General features: G+C 41.0%; 1 protein-coding gene across 2 annotated transcripts in view; it reads right to left on the bottom strand.

Moving 5' to 3' along the window:
• USP46 (ubiquitin specific peptidase 46) overlaps nucleotides 1-18,703 on the bottom strand; it is a 28,847-nt gene extending 10,144 nt beyond the window's left edge. Inside the window, exons 1-5 of one of the 2 annotated variants that reach the window (XM_075091485.1) lie at nucleotides 18,277-18,610; nucleotides 17,114-17,235; nucleotides 5,498-5,578; nucleotides 4,495-4,708; nucleotides 2,024-2,253 (exon numbers count right to left, since the gene is read on the bottom strand). In XM_075091485.1, the coding sequence (XP_074947586.1) occupies nucleotides 2,024-2,253; nucleotides 4,495-4,708; nucleotides 5,498-5,578; nucleotides 17,114-17,194 (606 nt within the window). In that variant the 5' untranslated portion in view covers nucleotides 17,195-17,235; nucleotides 18,277-18,610. Of the gene's footprint in view, nucleotides 1-2,023; nucleotides 2,254-4,494; nucleotides 4,709-5,497; nucleotides 5,579-17,113; nucleotides 17,236-18,276 lie in introns of both variants that reach the window. The other variant, XM_075091486.1, reaches the window with a different exon arrangement.
• Between the last annotated feature and the right edge of the window lie 222 nt (nucleotides 18,704-18,925).

Genomic DNA, 18,925 nt, shown 5'->3' with positions numbered 1-18,925 from the left:
TCGTGTCTCTACAGTTGGAACTAGAGTTCTGTCAGACACACTGCATATCAAGAAAGAGGTTAAACACTTGGAAAAGCCTTTTTGCAAGTATAGTGTTTCATCTGACTACCACAAAGAAGCTAGGAATTTTGTTATTGATTTCAGCACATGAAATATTTGCTGAAAGGGGAAGACGAGCTACTTGGAGCTAGAATAATACAGTCCGAAAGTAAAGGTAGCTGGAAAATTCTAACTGCACTCTGATGGAACTGCTGGACTGAATGATTCTTCATGCACTGCATACGAAAATTTTAGCAAAGGAACATCTTTTAATCCATTTTACTATTTCCCAAAGATTTCAAGATACAATAATACAAGAAAAACAAACTGGAAAAGAATCCTAAGTATTCAGTATTTCTGCATTCACAGGAAGCTGCAGACAAGCTTTCCTACTGCAGCCAATACCTAGTGCTATTTTTTCCATGAAGCTTGGTCACTTTGAATTACAAATAGGGTATTGTGCAGTTTTGCTGTTACCCAAGGACACATCCTGACTTTAGTACAGTTTGTCTGAGTAAACACTGGATATTAATTTAAAATTAGGCCACAACCAATTAAAGAAGCTTGCCAGTTAAAGAATAATTCTACCCTTACACTTATTATAACTTGCTATTATTACTTGGGCTTTTATAATTGAAAGAGATTAAAGAATTAATTTTCAATCTCTCATGTTTTCACTTATACAAGCTTGTTCCAAGCTTTGTCCAACTCCTTTTTCATGTTGATTATCACCATATCCCTTTTTTACCCCTCTCTCACCTAAATCCCTGGAGAAGTAATATTTTCTTGGAGTACAGATCTATTCTTTATGACTAGAAATATCAGAATATGTTCCTTTACACATCTGGTAGGACCTGGGTAGGGTTTATGTCACCTAACTTCAGCTTTCTAAAGTTAGATATTTAACCTCAGCTTGCTGTCTGAAGACATCCTCTCAGGGCACCTTCTCCCATCTTAATGCAGATAATCTAAAGTTGCATTTTCTTCCTTCTTTAGAAGTCCTTGGTAGCAGTACTGGTCTGAGTTAAAACTGCATCATTCATAGGCCAGATCAGTTTGCTGGCCCAGTTCACAGCATTGCTGCACCAACAATTGCAACAGGTCAGTAACACCATGGAGCCAGAACAAGCTGTAAGGCACAGAATACGTGATACTGCTAGAAACTTTCTGTTTCATGAAACAGCCCAGAGATAGATGGAGAGAGCTTCCTGCAGGAGCTCCTTTGCAATCTCCGTCATCTATAGAAGGAGCTGAGAAAACTAGTTAATCCTTGACACCTACCTTTTACAAAGCAAAGTTTAGGTGAGCTTAATTCCAACCTTTTTGGAAAGTCAGTGTCATTTTTTGCCCCAAAACAGATTTTTTTTTCCTGTCTGTGTTACTATTCCACATGGCAACCACACAGAGAGTAACCTCTTTTTATTATTATTTCTTTTCCCTTTAAGTAGAAGCATGTGATTGAAAACCACAGAAATCGATAGGAAATTTGCAATCAGGTTTCCTAACTAAAACAAATTTTTACTCATACTTCAAACATAAAAGACTTCAAACTGACTGCATCCTGTAGAAAACATTAGGGAGGTAAAAGAAAACATACGGTTTGTTAGTAACAAACCCTCTGTATGCCAGCCACATTCTTAGAATTGAATTAACACAAATTCATCTTAACATTTCACTTATTCATGGAATAATGATGTGAATATCTTCTCCCATAGTTGCAGGAATAAGGAAGGGTATTGATTAACTGGTAAGGATTTTAACTGTAGAGATATGTATTAGGACAGCAAGACTTGGCATAGGTTAGCCAAGTAATGCTTAGAAAAATAAATTTTTAGAAAAGAATATACTCACTTCAAGCAGTAAAGTCTACAGGAATATCCACAATTCTCAGATGTCTGAAAAGATTCATATATTTATATATAGAAAATGCATCTATCTACTAATGGGCAACCACCAAAAAAAAAAAATCTATCCCAATGCTTACGGTTTCACAGTTCAAACATCTAGTTTCGTTAGTCAGTGTTCCCTGAAAAATCTCATGCACCCAGGTGAGTTCTTGTTTATTGTTCTCTTCAGCTTCATTCATGTTGCCATTTTTCAGTTTCCCATTTTGCTTTTCCTGTTTCTTCTCCTCCTGCAAAATGTCTGCGATGGTGTTGAGCAGGTAATTTAAAAACTCATGTGCATCCTGCTGCATGTAGTTGTCAAAGAGATCTGTGAAGAAGAGAGTCGAGATTTCTAAAGCTGAGTATATCCTTTCCTTCAAGAAAGCAAACTAAATTCATTATTTCTTTCCAAATACACGTACTGGCCCTTGCTCTGCAAAGTACTTAGAATCATGCCAAAGAAGAGCAGTTTTGCAGTCATGCTGGCTTCAGTGAAGATACTTTGGGGGAAAGCTTCATCTCACCTAACTTTAGCTGTCTGAAAGGTTAGGCTCTTCTTTGGAGCTGGCTGGTTGTGTAGGCTCCCACTACAGTCAATGAAGAAAGCAAGAGGGTGACTCATCCTAAATTAATTCCTCAGACTAGATGCTTAACTTTAGGCAGCACTGACTCCCACCCATACATTCCAAGTCCCTCAGACACTTAGGAACATGACAGAGTCTGGACAATAAGACAAATGGCTGGGGAACTCTAGATGTTGGATGCTGACACATACTTGTGTACTGTGTCTGGCTGGGATGGAGTTATCTTTCCTCATAGCAGCCCATACAGTGCTGTGCTTTGTACATGTGGCTAGAATGGTGCTGGTAATGCACCAGTGTTTTGGCTATTGCTGAGCAGTGCTCAGACAGCATAAAGGCTGTCTCTCCAAAGCCCACGCCCTGCCAAAGCCTGGTAGGCTGGGGGTGGGCAAGAGATTGGGAGGGGACATAACTGGGACAGCTGACCCAAACTCACCAAAGGGATAGTCCACACTATATGACCTCATGCTCAGAGGTCTTGACCTCAGGACCTCAGAGAAAGGAGGAGGGGGAGGGCATTCATTATTAAGACATTTGTCTTCCGAAGCAACTCCTATGCATACCAAGGTCCTGCTTCCTGGGAAGTAGCTGGAAATCGCCTGCTGATGGGAGGAGAGAATAAATCTCCTTTGGTTTTGCTTTACTTCTCCATGCGGCCTTTGGGTTTTTTTATTAAACTGCCTTTATCTCAAAGCACAAGTTTTTTTCATCTTATTTTCTCCCCCTGTCCTGCTGAGGAAGGGACTGAGAGGCTTGGTGGGCACCTGGCAGCCAGCCAATGTTAAGCCACTACAAATAGTAATAATAACACCATCCAGCAAAGCTTACTTTTCACACACAAGTCTGAGGAACAGAAACTTGTCCTCTTCAATAAGAAAAGCTTGCAGGAGGAGGTGAGAATATCTCAGTGGTGATTTAGTACAGAATTCTCCAGTGAAGGCTTAATTTGCCCACCATGTTGAAGAAAAAAGGACCTGTGTTCCCAAGAAGTGTGCATTTTTATCCCCCTACTCCTGAAAAAGCTCACGTGGATTTCCTCAGAAAATATTGCACAGATCCTTCGGCTTTGCAATGTCTAGCCTGGACACATAAGCAGGTTAACACACACCAAGTCTGTCCCTAATTTAAAAAAGCTGAAAACATAAGATCCAATCCCTAAAAGTGATCCCCAACATTTATCGCAAGATGACTCAGAGCTAACTTTGCCATACTTTCAAACGCCTGCTCTGGAACGAACAGTCTGCCTATTTATATGGTGTCACCAGGAAGCAATTTCTTCCAGGTGTTTGACTCGTACTTTGTCTCTTCATTCAAAGCTCCCCTGTTTCTAAGCATACCACCCACATTGATATGAATCCAGGCCAGAATGGAGTTGTGTGGCAGGCTTCCTTATTTCAAGATGTTCCTCATATCCCATAGACAGAACTACTACAAAATTGGGCATATGTTGTTGCCAACCTAATCCTTAAAAAGGGCCTGATGCTTCACAAAGTAGGACTGTGCCCACCACTTCTGAGAACAAGAGCAGCAGTTGACGTGTCGTCCACGTATATACAGTTACCTATCCTCCCGGGTGTTTTGGATCAGTGGTGTCTGTAGCACTCCTGGGTCACACAGTTGCTATACTGTCAACTGCCCTCAATGTTTCTCTCTGCCATACTCCACCAAAAAACAATGAAAAAATGACAGCAGAATGTCACCCTATTCCCAGGTCTAGTTCACTGTACAGTTCGGTCTGTCCCACCATGCTGTGAAAACATCATTAATTCACACACCTCTGGAAACTTACGAAACCTAGTACGGTTATTTCAAGAATAATATCATGTATACAGATACTAAAATATTAGTATCTAAACCCCCAAAAGCACTAAAAGCAATTTACAAATCTTACCTGAACATCTGATTAATACGACCACATTGCCCAAAATTTATTTACACTTTCTTGATCAATGTATGAATGCCGAAGAGGATTCCAGTTTTACACTTACCATTCTCTTTTCTTAACCTTGATATAAACTTCTTTGGTGGAATAACTCCAACTTTCTTCTTCTGAGTAGCAATACTGTGGAAAAGATCTGCCAGGCAAGTCAAGAGATTTTCCTTCTTTTTCTGTTGGGCCTTGTATGATAATACATTTTCCCGAAATGGCCGGCAAAAATACAATGCCTGTAGCACGGAGTTACAGTAGCAGGTGTTCCCAAACTGCCATGTAAAATTAAAAACAGTCTTAATCCCTGTGCATGTCAATAAAACTAGTTGCTTCATTCAACTTCTGGCTTCTGTGCCCCTGTCACATGCCAGCCATTTCGCCATGCAGCTGCTGTAGGAATATATTTCCACACCCACCCCGACACTTCACAGAAGAAAACTATGGTGTTCTACATTAACTAGGATACAAAGTAAAAGTTTCCACTTGCAAGAGATATATTTATCATAGTGGATCTCGTTAAGCTTGTTTTCATATATTAATATACTGGGCTTTGTCTTACTGCTCAGTAGCAGAATGACTAATGTTTTCAGTGGCAGGAATTACTATATGTGTTTTATTTATAAGGGAATAAACAAGTGATTAAACACCCTTCTCACTCATTCTCTCCTTAGTCTGAAAAAAAAAAGCTCTTCTGAAGAGAGTCCCCAATGCAGGCTGCTGTGCCTAAGCTTGTACATACTTCCATCACTTCCTCCCTCTCGTTTCATAGCTAAAATAGAGTTTTAACTTTATTGAAGTGTAAATTCTAATCCCTGGAAACATTCATAGACCAGTAAACTGTTTTCTCTGGGGGTGTATGAAGCTATCTTCAAATATCTGATACAGTTTTGCAACCCACTTTGCCTAAAATTGGAACATGAGCAGCACTTTTTCAAAAAAAGACAATCCTACCTTAGAACAGGATTAGGGGAGGGGAAAAAAAAAAAAAGAAGACACCAAAGTTCAAGTAACATCAAAGCCACAGTTCTGCGTATGGTTTGCCCACTGAAAATAGTACTTACATTGACCAATCCAAAGTAGTGTTCATTGATTGGAAACTGCTCTGGGCCAATGTCTTTTTCCAGAGCAGAGGCATTGGTGCCCTATAAAAAAAGAGAGGAGAAATTATTTAGAATATTAAGATTCTAAAACAATGTTATGGGCAGCATCCAGACAGAAACTCATTTTTCCCTTTCAGCTACAATTAGCCAAGCTAACTCTGTCTTGCTAATGGGCAAGCATGACAGTCACATGAGCCAATAAATATTGTTGCAGTTCTAGGTAGTGGAGGTGGCCTGACCTGGACGCTCCAGTAATGGCTGATTAGGAGTGAGCAGGTCACAACAACAGTGGTTCTCCACACACCTGCCTCCCCCTTATTTTTACTGTGTACGTAAACAGCTGGATCCCATTACCCTCTTGCCTTCTCCTCCAGATACTTTCTGGTCTTAAGCAAAACCCTTAAAGTTATCTTGGATAAACCCATCCCTAGATGTAAGACAGGTTTTGTAAACATTACTGAAACTCCTGTGAATCCTTTCTAATTCATCAGCAGCCTTTAACAATACTTGGGCTCCAAATCGGCACCCAGTTCTAGAAACAACACCACAAACGTTAGAAGTAAGTGTAATGTATCTGCCGTTTTGTCCTACCTAATATCAAAGAGTGCATAAGCCCAAGCACTGTTACATCTCTTAGTCTCTGTCTCAGTGTGGCCAGTTATGCTCAACTGTATCTTCTTTCACTCCAACAGCAAAGCTGCTTTCACTACTACTGGTCTGTGAAGTACAACCATTAATTTTGTATGTTACCTGTAGTTTTGCTATATTAAAGTGCCCTTTTTTAAACAAGCTTAGATTACCAAGGAAGCCAGATTGCTGCCAAAGAAAATGTCATCACTCCTATCCACTCTATAAGCATATAGATCCCTGTAGGACCTCACCAAAAAATGCTGTGTTTGGACAAGTATTCCCTAGATATATTTATTCAAGACCTATCAGCCAATTTTTCATCTGCATGATAACTGCTTTACTGACATCATACATTTATTTCCTTACTGAGCATGCTCTGCAGTGTGAGGCATTCATATGTTATGCCTTAGAATTTCCATCACACAAGAACAGCACAGTTGGATGACTTTCATAAAACCATGTAAAATGTCCCTGTAAACATGCCAAGACATAAAAATCTTTAAATTTCCTGTGTTCCTGAGGGTTGTTCAATATATCATTTGCTCAGAGATTTTATCAGCTAGAATTTTCAAAATTACTGGTAACCAAATTCAATAATTCTGGTGTCCCTTCCTCATCTTCTCCCCAAAGCCTGGTTTGTATTTCCTTGCTGTACCTACCATCACCACTGCTTGCTATATTAGATTATTATTTCGTGTCTTCTCAACAAAAGAAGAAGATTTTAGTCAACAGAATCAACGGTGTGAAACTCAGCACAGGTGCTCTTTGAGAATTTGCAAGCCTTGAAAGTAAAGCAGCTCCTTCAAGTTGTCAGCTTCCAGAAAAGCTCCAAAGATTTTGTATTTCATACGCCCTTAATAGGTTTCTTTCCAGTCTCTCCCTCACATACACACAGCTCATTGCTCAGACCAAGTATGGGTGATTTCCCAGACACTCCCTTTGAGACTGAAGTACTTTACCCGCACAAGGCTCTGTGCAAAGCTTAAGGAATATGTTCTGTGTCCTCACCGGGCTCTGCTAAGCCTCAGTGAGAAACTTGGAAAAAGAAATAATCTATACAAAGCAATTATTGGCTACCATTCAAGGGAGCTGACAGTGTGATAATTATGTAAGTTCCATATGAAGATTAGTTTCTTTGCTCGGAAAGCCAGCCTTGCCAAATATGCACAGATTCAGCAAAGCATCTGACTTCCTGAGAGGGAGGAAACTGATAGACATTTGCCTATCTGATATTAACGGTGAAGCAAACAGCCACTGTTACCCTCAAGACCTTGTCTGATAAAAGGAAAACATGACTACAGAAGATTAATGCGGCTTCTGAAGAAAACCATCTTCATATTAATACTCATGGTACAGCATTCAGATCAAAGCAAAGGTTTTCTTCAATCACACTTTTGGTGTTCAAATCAAGTTCCCTAACATAAAAATGAAATGGGTGCTTTTCCAGTTTTGCAGGAATTATTTTCCACATGGAAAAAAATTCTCCCTCTAGAATTCATGGAAAATAATATCTCTAAAAAAGTAGCCTCCTACTCTTTCATAAACTACAGGTTAGAGTATGCTGTTAGACAAGTAGAACGCAAGTGCTCTGCTAACTAGTTGCTCCTACATTACTCATTTGTCTTTTCTCCAGGGCCAGGGTTTCTTACTTTAGGGGATGCCAGATGGTTTGACAAATCCTTTCAAGCATTTAAACTGTCTTGTAAATATTGTGAGAAAGAGCAAGAATCAGGATTTACCAGACAAAATTATCACTGAAAACCAAACAGATCCGTGATGTGCACTAACTGATCTTCATATAAAAACTAGACATTGTATGGAAATTTCCAGCGTACATGCTGTTGAAACAACATAGGCTTAGTAACAGCTAGTCATAGAGCTTTACCTCTCCAAAACTAGGCTTTGGCTGTTGCAAATATAAAATGAAGCACTGTGTGCCGGGTTCCCAATAAAACAGAGAGGCTAAATTCAACCTTTGGGTAAGATGACAAAACTCCCATGGACTTTATTAGGAGCTTTGCTTTTTTTCCATCAAGAGCAATTTCAGTCTGGTTTATTTGCAGGTCTCCAAAAAGATACTGTTAAATTTACAGGAAAAGAAAGAGTAGGAAAACAGGTAAGAAGCACAGACACCTATTACTTCAAAGAAGGATATATTTCTTACATGGAGAAAATAAAAATGTAGGCAGACTATTTAATAAACTCAAACCATGCCATGTTGTCTATATATTACATGTTTTGCATAGGAAGTCTCCTCAAGAAGCAGTTGACATGATGGCAGAAGAAATGATCGGAAATTTTTCCAACCAAAGTATACCAGCAACTGTACACCCACACCAGGTTTAAAGTGGAAAAAATATGTTATTAGAGACGTGTTAAAGATGATTCAGTTTAAACCAACCGTATCAAATACAGAAAACATGTTAGCCCATTACAGTTAATCTACAGCAAAAATCAACCATGACTCTTTAACATGGTTTTAAGCATGGTTGTGCTTATTTCCACTCCCAGGCGAGTCATTGCGGCCACTTCTGCAGTGAAAACCTGCTCAAATATTTTCAATGCAATCCATTCTCTATGGTTCTATAAATGGTCCTGTGCTTCAGCTAGGAGAAATATGCTACCGCAGCTGAATCCACTATAGTTTCGAAAAACCAGCAAGAGCGGCAGTGTGGCTGCAGAGCCTGAAATGAGGGGACACCACATAAGTCCATGAACTGGGATCTGGGACCATTAAATAAATTTATATCAGGGTATAAAGACAATAAAGGAGGCTGGCTCCTTCTTAAAAGAATATGCTAATGAAGGAAATGCCACAAAGTGACTGTGGTGGCCAGACCTTATGAGAATGAGAACAATAAGGTCAGTATGGAAACTCTTACTATGTATTCTATGGTGTTGGTGAACCTTGATTTCTCTGAGGTTTTACCAATTAATTCAACAATCAGTATTCAGCCCTTATAAAATGGCAAAGACATACAGCTGGAGACATAACCAAGCCTGGGTCAGTTCAGATTAAGCCAAGATTTCTATCACAGCATCACTCCAAAAACATTCTGGCCATATGACCTGTATTTTTTCATCTTGTTATTTTGCTCTAGGCCTTCCAATGGATAACTCTGCCATTTTCTTTTCAGCTGAAATTTCTGGTAATGTTGCTAAGAGTTTAATTTGTGCTTTGCATCGCATGAAACAGATTAAGTAAAAAACCCTCCTGTTCTTTTGCACTTTAGCATGTAAAAAAAAAATAGTGCAGGGGGAGAAAAAAGACGTCAGATTAGATCATTAAATCACATGTAGCAAAATAACCTAAATACAGTTAATCTATGGAGGATGAGAAAAGGAACAGAGCTAATATGAAAGATATTGCAAACTAGATATTGCAAATCAGACTAGACTTTAAAGTGTTATAGAGCTATAAATACGGCACTCACTTTCTAGAAATATGCATGTGTTTAATTTAAAATAAATGAGTGCTGCAAAGACATTAGGAAATTTCGCAAGTCCCCTATGGAAAACCTATTAAACAGGTATTGCCAAATAAACAAACAGAGTATGAATAACCATCAAACAATAAAATGCAAAGTGAGAAATAACAAGAAATATCTTGTACACAAGAAAATCTAAAAAAAATAAGAAAAAACACATAAAAATGAATTGTGAAAACAGAAACCTAACAAATATATAAAGAACAAGACATCAATGAAGGAAGATGGCTGGTCCATGATGAAGGGCTTCAGTTCATACAGCTGTGATCTAGATTTTTTTCCTTAGTGTTCAGCAAAAGTGAGAGCAATGTGCTAGAAATAGAGTTGTTTCCTGAAGGGAGAAACTGAAGACTTAAGACAAACTAAGGGTGACCTCCAGGCTGGTAGAAGAGAAATTAGAGTAAAAATAGAAATGGCTTCAGGGCCAGGCAGCCTGAGTTTCAGGATTTTGGAAGGCACAGCATATGGGAGGGAAGGGAAAAAGAAGATGAAGAAAGATGTGGAAGGCCTCCTGGCCAACAAATGGCAGTGATGGATAACTCAAAAGAGAGGAAGCAACTGTAAATAAAATCTAAACTTAGCTCCCAGAAGCAATACTAAGAAAATGAGGGGGAGCAAAGAGCAAGCAATATCACACCATGCAGTATACATGCAACTGCTTTCAACAGACATATCACCTGTCCTCAGTGTTGGACTTCAACTACCCTCATGGACAACCTCAACTTTCAGCGAGGTATGGTGAGTAATTGCAGTAGCTGAACCAGCCTTCTTCCAAACTCATAGATATTAAATGTCAAACCTGAAATGTTTCTGTAATTTTAAAAATGTTAAGTCCCTCAAGATGGTTGAATTTAACCAGATTACCTTTTTTCTCCTTCTGCAAAGAAATGTTTTATTGTTCCTCAAGCAGAGCTATTTTGGGTCTTTGTTGCTACAAGATAAAAGATAAAAGAGAGGGTGCTATAAAAAACAGGGGATCATAGTAAACTGTAAAAGAATATTGACTGACCAAAAAGCCACTGTGTACTCATATTTTTGAAGGAAAGGTGATTTAAGACAATGTGTCTAAATAAATTATTTCTGTGCATTTTTTCCTAAGAGTTTTCTGATCATTAAGGCAAATAAGACCTTGAAAGGAGATGTCTAACTTGTTTTTTGGTGGATACACTAAACTATCTCTAGCCAAAGATCTAAGTATTACATATACTATAAATAATTTCAGCTCTTCACTGTGTGGTTACAGAGAAATGGATAAAAATTGAGAGACTGAAATCCTGAACCACTTGGACAAAGTGTTTAAGGTGCTCAAGTCTTACATAGCTAAAAAGCCTTGATTTTCTTAAAGTGCAAAGCAACCAAGTACTGGAAGTGAGGTTCTAATGAAGTGTTACAAGTTCAGTATCTAAATCCATGAGCAATTTTTTAAAAATATTGACCTTTAAAGTTCCTATGATTAGACAACCTTTACCAAAATGCAAATCAGTATTCTCTCATGAGAACTGAATCTCTCATTCCTAGCTTAGTTCTTGGATTAGTGGCGCTCAGGCTTTTGCTGGAACAAGTAGCAAAACCATTTTTTTTTTGGCCAGCTTCCTTCTTCAGAACACATAACCTCAAGATGGCCTCACAAGTGAAAAAGAGACTGAGGTTTGCTTACAGACTATAATTTCTTCAATAACATCTTTGTCTGGGCCACCCAGACTGCATACATGGTGCCTCGGAGCATTCTAAAGGCAAGACACCCTCTAGACTTCATCACAGCTGCACCAGCTGTAGTACTCTTTGATAACCTGGAGACAGAAGAAAGAATATCTTCATTAAATCTCAATATAACATGAGTTATGAGGGCTGCAGTTACGCCGCAGGACAGGTTTAGAATTCAAAATTATTTTTGACAGTCAATTTTGACAGTGTTTTTCTTTTACAGAAATGCTCTAAAAACTTTTGAAATTCAGCTGAGACGAGTGCAAGATTCTGCACACAAAGAGAAGAATCACTTGAACACATACAGATTGGGAAAGAGCTGACTGAGGTAGTAGTGCTTAAAAAAAAAAAGGAATAGAAAAAAAAAAGCCTAGGGACCATAGTATAATATAAGATGAATAAGTATCAGCTAAGCAGTGTTATTTCAAAAAACCACCACCACCACAACAACAAATGTTGACAACATAATGAAATTCTTACAGGTGGGACTCTACAAAGTTCTTAAAGTAACTTTCTTGTTTAACTTGCCACTGGTAAGACAGGACCTTACATCCAGGTTTGGGTGCTAGGTTTCAAGAAAGACAAAGATAACTGGAGAGAATCTGAAAGGCAGTCAAAATGAAAATCTTAACTCTAGAGAAAAATGACATGTAAAAAAGGGTTGAACAGGGCATAAGACGGAAAAGGCTGAGGCAGGGCATGACAGTATCTTTAAGTATATAGTTTGTTTCAGAAGGGAACTAGTCTGTTCTCAGTCTCAAGGGTGGACAGGACGTGAAGGTCCAGACTCAAATTACAGCAAAGTAGATTGAGGTAAGACATTAGGAAACTTTCTAGTCATAAGGACATTGAAGCATTGGGATAGACTACCTAGAGAGATGATGTAGTCACCATCACTGGAAATTTTCATTTTTGACAGACATACATCAGAAATAACACAGTTATCAAATCAAATTCCAGTGGGCAGTTGGAGACTTTATTGTCCTCGGGCAGTTTAGATGCAACTATTATTAGGTCATTAACTGTGAAATCAAATTAAATAACCACAAGGCACAATGGCCAGTAATGGCTGGCTTGAAACCATCAGTATAGCAGCCTTCTCTGCAAAGGCTGAGAAAACACAAGAACATGCTTATCATGGTGCCCTGATGGTGGAGATGCAAGCCCATTTCTTGCATATGTGGTGTTAAGAGTACATAACGCACATAAATGTAAAACAGTGTATCTACCAAACAGCCAGCCAAGGACAGTTTTGTGAGGCTAAAGGAAGGTCCGCAGAAGAGACACTGCTGACTGCTTCTCTGACTGGCCATGATTTACACTCTCCACAGAGGGTGGCTCTTCAAGCCCATTAGAACCTCCTGCATGGTACTTGCCCACCACACACTGTTAATCAGGATCCAGAAGTCTGTGTTTAATCCCATCTCTTCCACAATTCAGACTCACTCAGCCTTGCTGAGCTGTAATTAAGAGGTTCCTCTGTTAAAATATTTAGCATAACTGCTGGTTTGCTCTTAATTCAGCAACTTGAAGCCAAAGACCATATGCATCTAAAAGAAACCCACTGTAAACCACACATTGTGTTCATTAATTGTCCTGTTGTGCTTATCTTCTAAACAACTAGTAAGTGCGTGATAACCACTTTAGCCATAAAAAAGGTATTAATACAAGACAAACCTCAATCATTAGTCCAGGTTATACACTGGAAATGATGTATTGGGATGTTTATCTATTATTATTATTAAGAGGATATGCAATGTGAGAAACATCCCAATACATTGTTTCCAATGTATAAAAAATATCTTTTGTGGACTTCTTTTTATCTTTTGATGGAACGCACACTTTCTGCTTGTCAGTCCAGTACCCATTTGTCAGCCATACTCTTAAAGTTTCTTATTACTTCAGAAAGGTATTACAGTCAGACTTCACATTCTCTATATTTTTCATAATTTTTTCCTATATTTTCTATATCTGTCATACTGAAATTGTGCACTCTGAAGACTATGCTTCTAAAATTGCATTGCTTGAACTGCCTGTAACTAAACTTTTCAGATGTAAAAATTTCTTTTCCATTATGAATCTAAATATGCCTTCAGATAGCTGTTTTACTGTCTTGGCATGTATTATTCTGCCTTAATCTCTGTTTATGGGAAGTTTTAAAAGTCATGAAGAAATATACACTGCAAGTTGTCCAAATTAATAAATCCATGTGAAAGTCATAGTGATCAGTTCTGAAATCCAATAACACTCTTATTGTATGAAGCAAAATTTTACTATTTTTACAGCATTTAAATTGTAAATTTTTTTATCTAGCATTTTCCGAATCTGTGTTTGTAGTATGAGTCCTCATTCTGCCAATGCCCTATATTTAAACAAATCCTTCAATGAGTCTCTAAAACCATGAACTACAAAAAAACAATCAACAGTTATTTTTACATGCTTCCTGAATGTAGAGACTCCCAGGTTGTTATGTTTTTCTCTACAACTAGTTTCTAGGATGGCTGAAAAATTCTTTTTTTTAAAAAAAAAGAAAGCTGAAATTCACAGGTATTCACATAATTCCTGGTGAATTGTGTGAACATTTTCCTGACAAAAAACACCAACTGTTATGAAATTCATAGAGAGTATGAGAAGAACAGGTAACATGAAAGCCCAATTAATAAAAACCAAAATTAATCTGAGGAACCACAACTTTTTTCTGAAGGATATCTATACAACAATTACCAGGAGCAACTGTGAGGTATCTCAGACAATACCTTGTATCAGAAGCAACCCAAATGTGTTCAGAATGTCCCATTTATTAAATTGGCAGAGCACTCTGAAGTGCAGATCAGATTATTTGAAATACTATTACAGAATTATGAAAGGGGGGATTAATACCTGTTCTCAGCATAATACTAAAAGGTATTTAGGAGAAATACGGTCCACAAAGCCTGTTAGCCACCTCTGTAAAAAAATACATCACTACATTCTGAAATGGTTAGATGTCCTTCACTGCACAAAACATCAATATCCCTAGGCCACAGCTGCAGCATGAGCTTAACTCAGAATTCAGGGCTGTACCAAAAGCTCATCAACAGAGAAATATACTGCAGAGGTTTCAGTAAGCAACAATCTTAAAATGCCAGCATGCCTATCTACCTTTGAACCAGCGTTCTGTGCTTTAGTCATCGGGTTATCTCACAAAAACAATGCCAAAGAGGATTACAAGATCCATGGGGCTAAAAGCACATCCCTAGTTTGTGCCTACAGTCTACAAGGGTTACTTGGCACTGGGTGTTGGTATTCCCTCAAACAGGGTTTCTTCAGTGCATCTTATGCTTCTTCACATCTACCATACCTGTCCTACATAAAAGTTGATGATTGCCTATTGTATACCTCCTTCTGTAGCGATCCTGGTGTGCAGAGTGGATGAACTTTCCCAGTGTCTGAAAGGCAGATAAGAGGAGCATCTTAGGGGCCAGACCTCTCTTTTCGGTGAGGGTGGCCACTGCACCTGCAGAAGAGTCCCATGGATTCCTTCAGGCACAGCTGATTTCATCCCCTCCACCCCAGCAGAACAAGTTTTAGCTCTTTGGTTTCATTAGCCGAATCAGTGAATAATAACTAGTACTATTGTTATTATAACAAGGGGGACAAAACAGGTAAAAGGCAATAGAGGAATTCTGTTTCATTCTAGAAATTGTGCATTTAAATATCTACTACAAATAAATGTGCCAAGTGGAAAGTTTGCACCTTACATTTTTTCTTAGTGCTTAGACAGTTTCCTACTGCGTCTGCCTCAGCATGTGAGAGCTTATCTATTGAATATATAGTACTACATCTCTTTTGCAAACAAGATACTGTCCCTGGCTTCCTTGCTTCACTACCCTTGTTTTGATCCTTCCTGGAAAAGACTGAATCTCTATTATCTTCAGGAGACCAAAACTACAACTTGAGATACTAGACCTCAGGCAGTCAATTAAATAGCAAACATACATCCTAAAATGCTGACTAGCCAGGTTCCCTTGAGCTAAATTCATTCAGCTAAATTTAATCTATTTTTCCCTTTCAGGACATGGAAGTACTTAAACAAACAAACACAAAAAACTTTATCAAGAAAGGGCTACCATTGAAAATATAATCTATGTTGTATTCAGAGAAGAACATTTACTTCGGGACCAATTCCTCCCTCTGTCTCTCTCCTCCTGCCCTCCAGGAAAATCAACCAGGCATCATCCATTTTTTTTGCAAAAGTTAAGGAAACAATATCTCTGTGAACACTTTCAAGTGGAACGGGAATGGAAGAAGATAAAGAAGAACAGAACTTTTTCATTACTGTGTTCAACTAAGTTAAAAAACTTAGAAACATACTATTATGCAGCATTATATACCAAATATATATTATATTACCTAAGAATTATGCATCTATTTCTTAGTCCACAAATCATAAGTAGTTCAGTTCTTCAAGCACTATATTGTAGTGCAGGAACAAAGTCTAGGAATTAACATCTTTGTCTGGTAGATTTCTACAGATGCCCTAAATCACTTTAGCACTGCAAATATTCAGGTTTTATACACGTAAAAAGTCACCTTCTATACCTCTAATCTTCCAGAGTCCCGTTCTTATGGAAGGTTGCCATAACTCCTACAGGCCATCGAGTTCAAGTCTACCACCTCATTTAAACAGATACATTTTTGGAGGAGCCATAATGCAGCGTTGCCTGTCCTTCCAAGAATGCATGTTTCTCCCACAGCCCCAAATTCTCATAACTTTCTATAAGTCTCAGCTTTTTTATCTAGAACTTCCAGTCCCTGTGGGTTATCCAGAAAAGACTAAATGTGACTAGCACAACACATCATCTCTAAAAGCGAAGTACACAGACCCTAAGGAATATGTAGCTTTAAAACATCATTATTGTTAAACCAACTTCACCTTCTGTCACAGTACTGGTACCATGAGCTAGAATTGCCTTGAACTATTAGCCCTTGTATGCCTTTTCTGCCTGAGGCTCTAATTCTTCCCTTCAGCCTTCATTTCTCAGATGCTTTTGCAGGATATACTGGCAGCGACAGCTGAGCAGCACACCATTAGAACAACCTCACCAGTTTTGCTGTGAATCTGTTCAGTCTTTGGGAGAAGCATACTGCATATAAGTGCATCTATCTGAAGCACAGGAAAGAAACCATGAAGTTCCTAGTACTTTATGCTGATGCTAAAGTCTTAGAACCACCTAAAGGTCTCCAGCTCCCCTTCATGCGGTGCTGTCTTATGCAGTCTGCAGGACATCACACCCACCATTCATCAGCAATAAAAACCAGAGCCTGCCTCAGAAGGAAGGTAAATGCACCCAAGTGTTCTCCTCAGTCCTGTACTGTTTCCTAAACCTTTCTTTGCAGTATTCCTGGCCCACAGGATTGGAAATTATTAAGAAAAACTAGAAGTTTAGAAAACTACTTACTGTTGGTGAAGAAAGGTGAGCACCCAGGTTATTTTACTACAAGTCTGGATTTCGTATTAAGTTTTTTTAACCCCAAATTCAGCCCTCCCTCTCTGCATTTCAGAGCAGGCACTTCAAAGGGACATCTGAGACTTAAGTCAGGACTATGTGTGGGATGCCCTAGGCTTCTGGTTGGAAACAAAAGAGCAAGCCCACTTAAGTGGAAGCATGGGCATGTGGAAGGGGAGCAGGCTCACAACCCAGACTCCCTCCCCCAGACCACTGCTGCTGACCCCACAGGAGCCAGGCCTCTAGGGCTGTGCCTGTTGCCTTACCCTAGAGGTAGGCTCCATTCTCCAGGGCAGGTGAATGGTTTGTGTGGCATTGCCAGCACAAGGCGTGCTGGGGCACCACATGGAGGGAAGCTGGCAACTGCATGTAGCTGGTCTTGAAGAACCTGGAAATAAGGGGGAAAATACAGACTAAACCAAGAAGATGTGCAAAAATAGGCTTCTCTTCTGTTTGCATTGGGGCGCTTAGCACACACCCATTTCTTTGGCAAGTTTATTACTGTGTCACTGTATTTATAAACCTTTGACAGACAAAGTTTGAGCTCTCCCCCCACCAAGAAGCTTCAAAATTCTAAAAACCCAGTCAGATGCCCCAAGTTTGTTAGGATTAAAATTAGACCCAAGCACAATGCAGAAAGTGTTCTTTCAACTGTTCCTGGGGAGGAAAATGGCAAAGTCTGAACATAATAAACAAAAATATTAGTGTTTCCTTATTCCTTCCTAATTGCCTAGTCTGATTCAGAGAAAGCCAAGTGATTCAAGAGTACTTAACAAACAGCAGTCCTCTCCGAGTGGCATGCAGCGCAAGCTAAACCCTTGATGTTAGCTCTAAAGCCAAGACTTCCTAGAACAGGTACCTAGCATCGGAATCCAAAAGCAGTATTATCAGGCATCTAAACAACCTCGGTTTTTGTAGAACCTGTGGAGATCCTGATCCCATGACGCCAAAGGGTACCCGCCTGAGAGGGTTAAATGGGGTCACTGACTTAATGTCGATTCAGAGTCCAACTTTGGGGTCCTTTCGCAGGATTATTAGGGCAGGAGGAAGGGCAGGAGGAGGAAGGGCGGGCTGCGGCTTCGTCTGCAACGCCTATCGGCCGGGGCCAGCCCCGCCGCGGGGGCTCCGCACCGGCTCGGCATCTCCCTCCCTCCCTCCGTCCGTCACTCCCTCCCTCCCCGGCCCACTCCCGGGCTGCTCCGGGAAAAACTCCTCGGGACATCGCCACTCTCCGACGTCCAACTCCATCCCCGGCACGTCCCAGCGCAGCCAGCCCGGCTTCCCCGCCGCCGGGGCCAGGGATGCGGTCGCTCCTTTTGCCCTGGGGGACCCCCCCGCCCCCGCAGGCCCCGGCAGGGCCTGCCCCCGGAGGGGCTGCCGTGCCGTGCCGCCCCCGCCCCCGCCGCCGCGCCGGCCCGCGGGCACTCACCATATTACAGATGGAGGCGATGTTTCTGACAGTCATTAGTCTAAAGGTTGCAGCGATCCCACACCGCCATCTTTATAAGGTGAAAACAGCCCCGCTCATGGTGGGAAGAGCGCAGGAAGGGAGAGGGGGCGGCGGCGGCGACGGCTGCGGCGGCGGCTGCTCCTGCTCCGGGGCTGGGATAAAAGCAAGAGGAGGGGACTGCACCGGCACCCTTTGCGCCCGTGGAGCAGCCAGGCGGATGGCCCTTCCCGCCCTCCCTGCTCCGGGCGAGTGACCGGGAGCGTTAGCAGCGCGGGGAGCGCGGCCGCATCCCCGCTCCTTCCGCCTGTGCCTCCCGCACGGTCCGCAGGGCCCCGGGCTCCCTCTCGAGCGCTCAGCCGCGCCTCTGCGCCAGCCGGCACCGCGCTAATCTCTGCCTTCCTCCTCCTCCTCTTCCTCCTCCTCCTCCTCCTCCTCCTGCTCTCCTGGCGGCTGCCGCTGGCCGCTCCATCGCCGCGCCGCGCCCGCTGAGCCGCTCCGGGAGCGCCGGGGAAGGGAAGGTCCGAGGCCGCCGCCGCGCTGCGGGATGCGGGGTGGGGGAGGGAGGGGGGCGCGGGGGGCTGCCCCTGCCGCCTCCTCCCGGCCCCTCGGGCGGCCGCCTGGGACAGAC

The sequence above is a fragment of the Phalacrocorax aristotelis genome, chromosome 4 (assembly GCF_949628215.1).
Source record: "Phalacrocorax aristotelis chromosome 4, bGulAri2.1, whole genome shotgun sequence".
NCBI classification, from domain to species: domain Eukaryota; kingdom Metazoa; phylum Chordata; class Aves; order Suliformes; family Phalacrocoracidae; genus Phalacrocorax; species Phalacrocorax aristotelis.
Note: the sequence above shows the minus strand (reverse complement) of the source record. Positions and strands in the feature narration are given on the sequence as shown.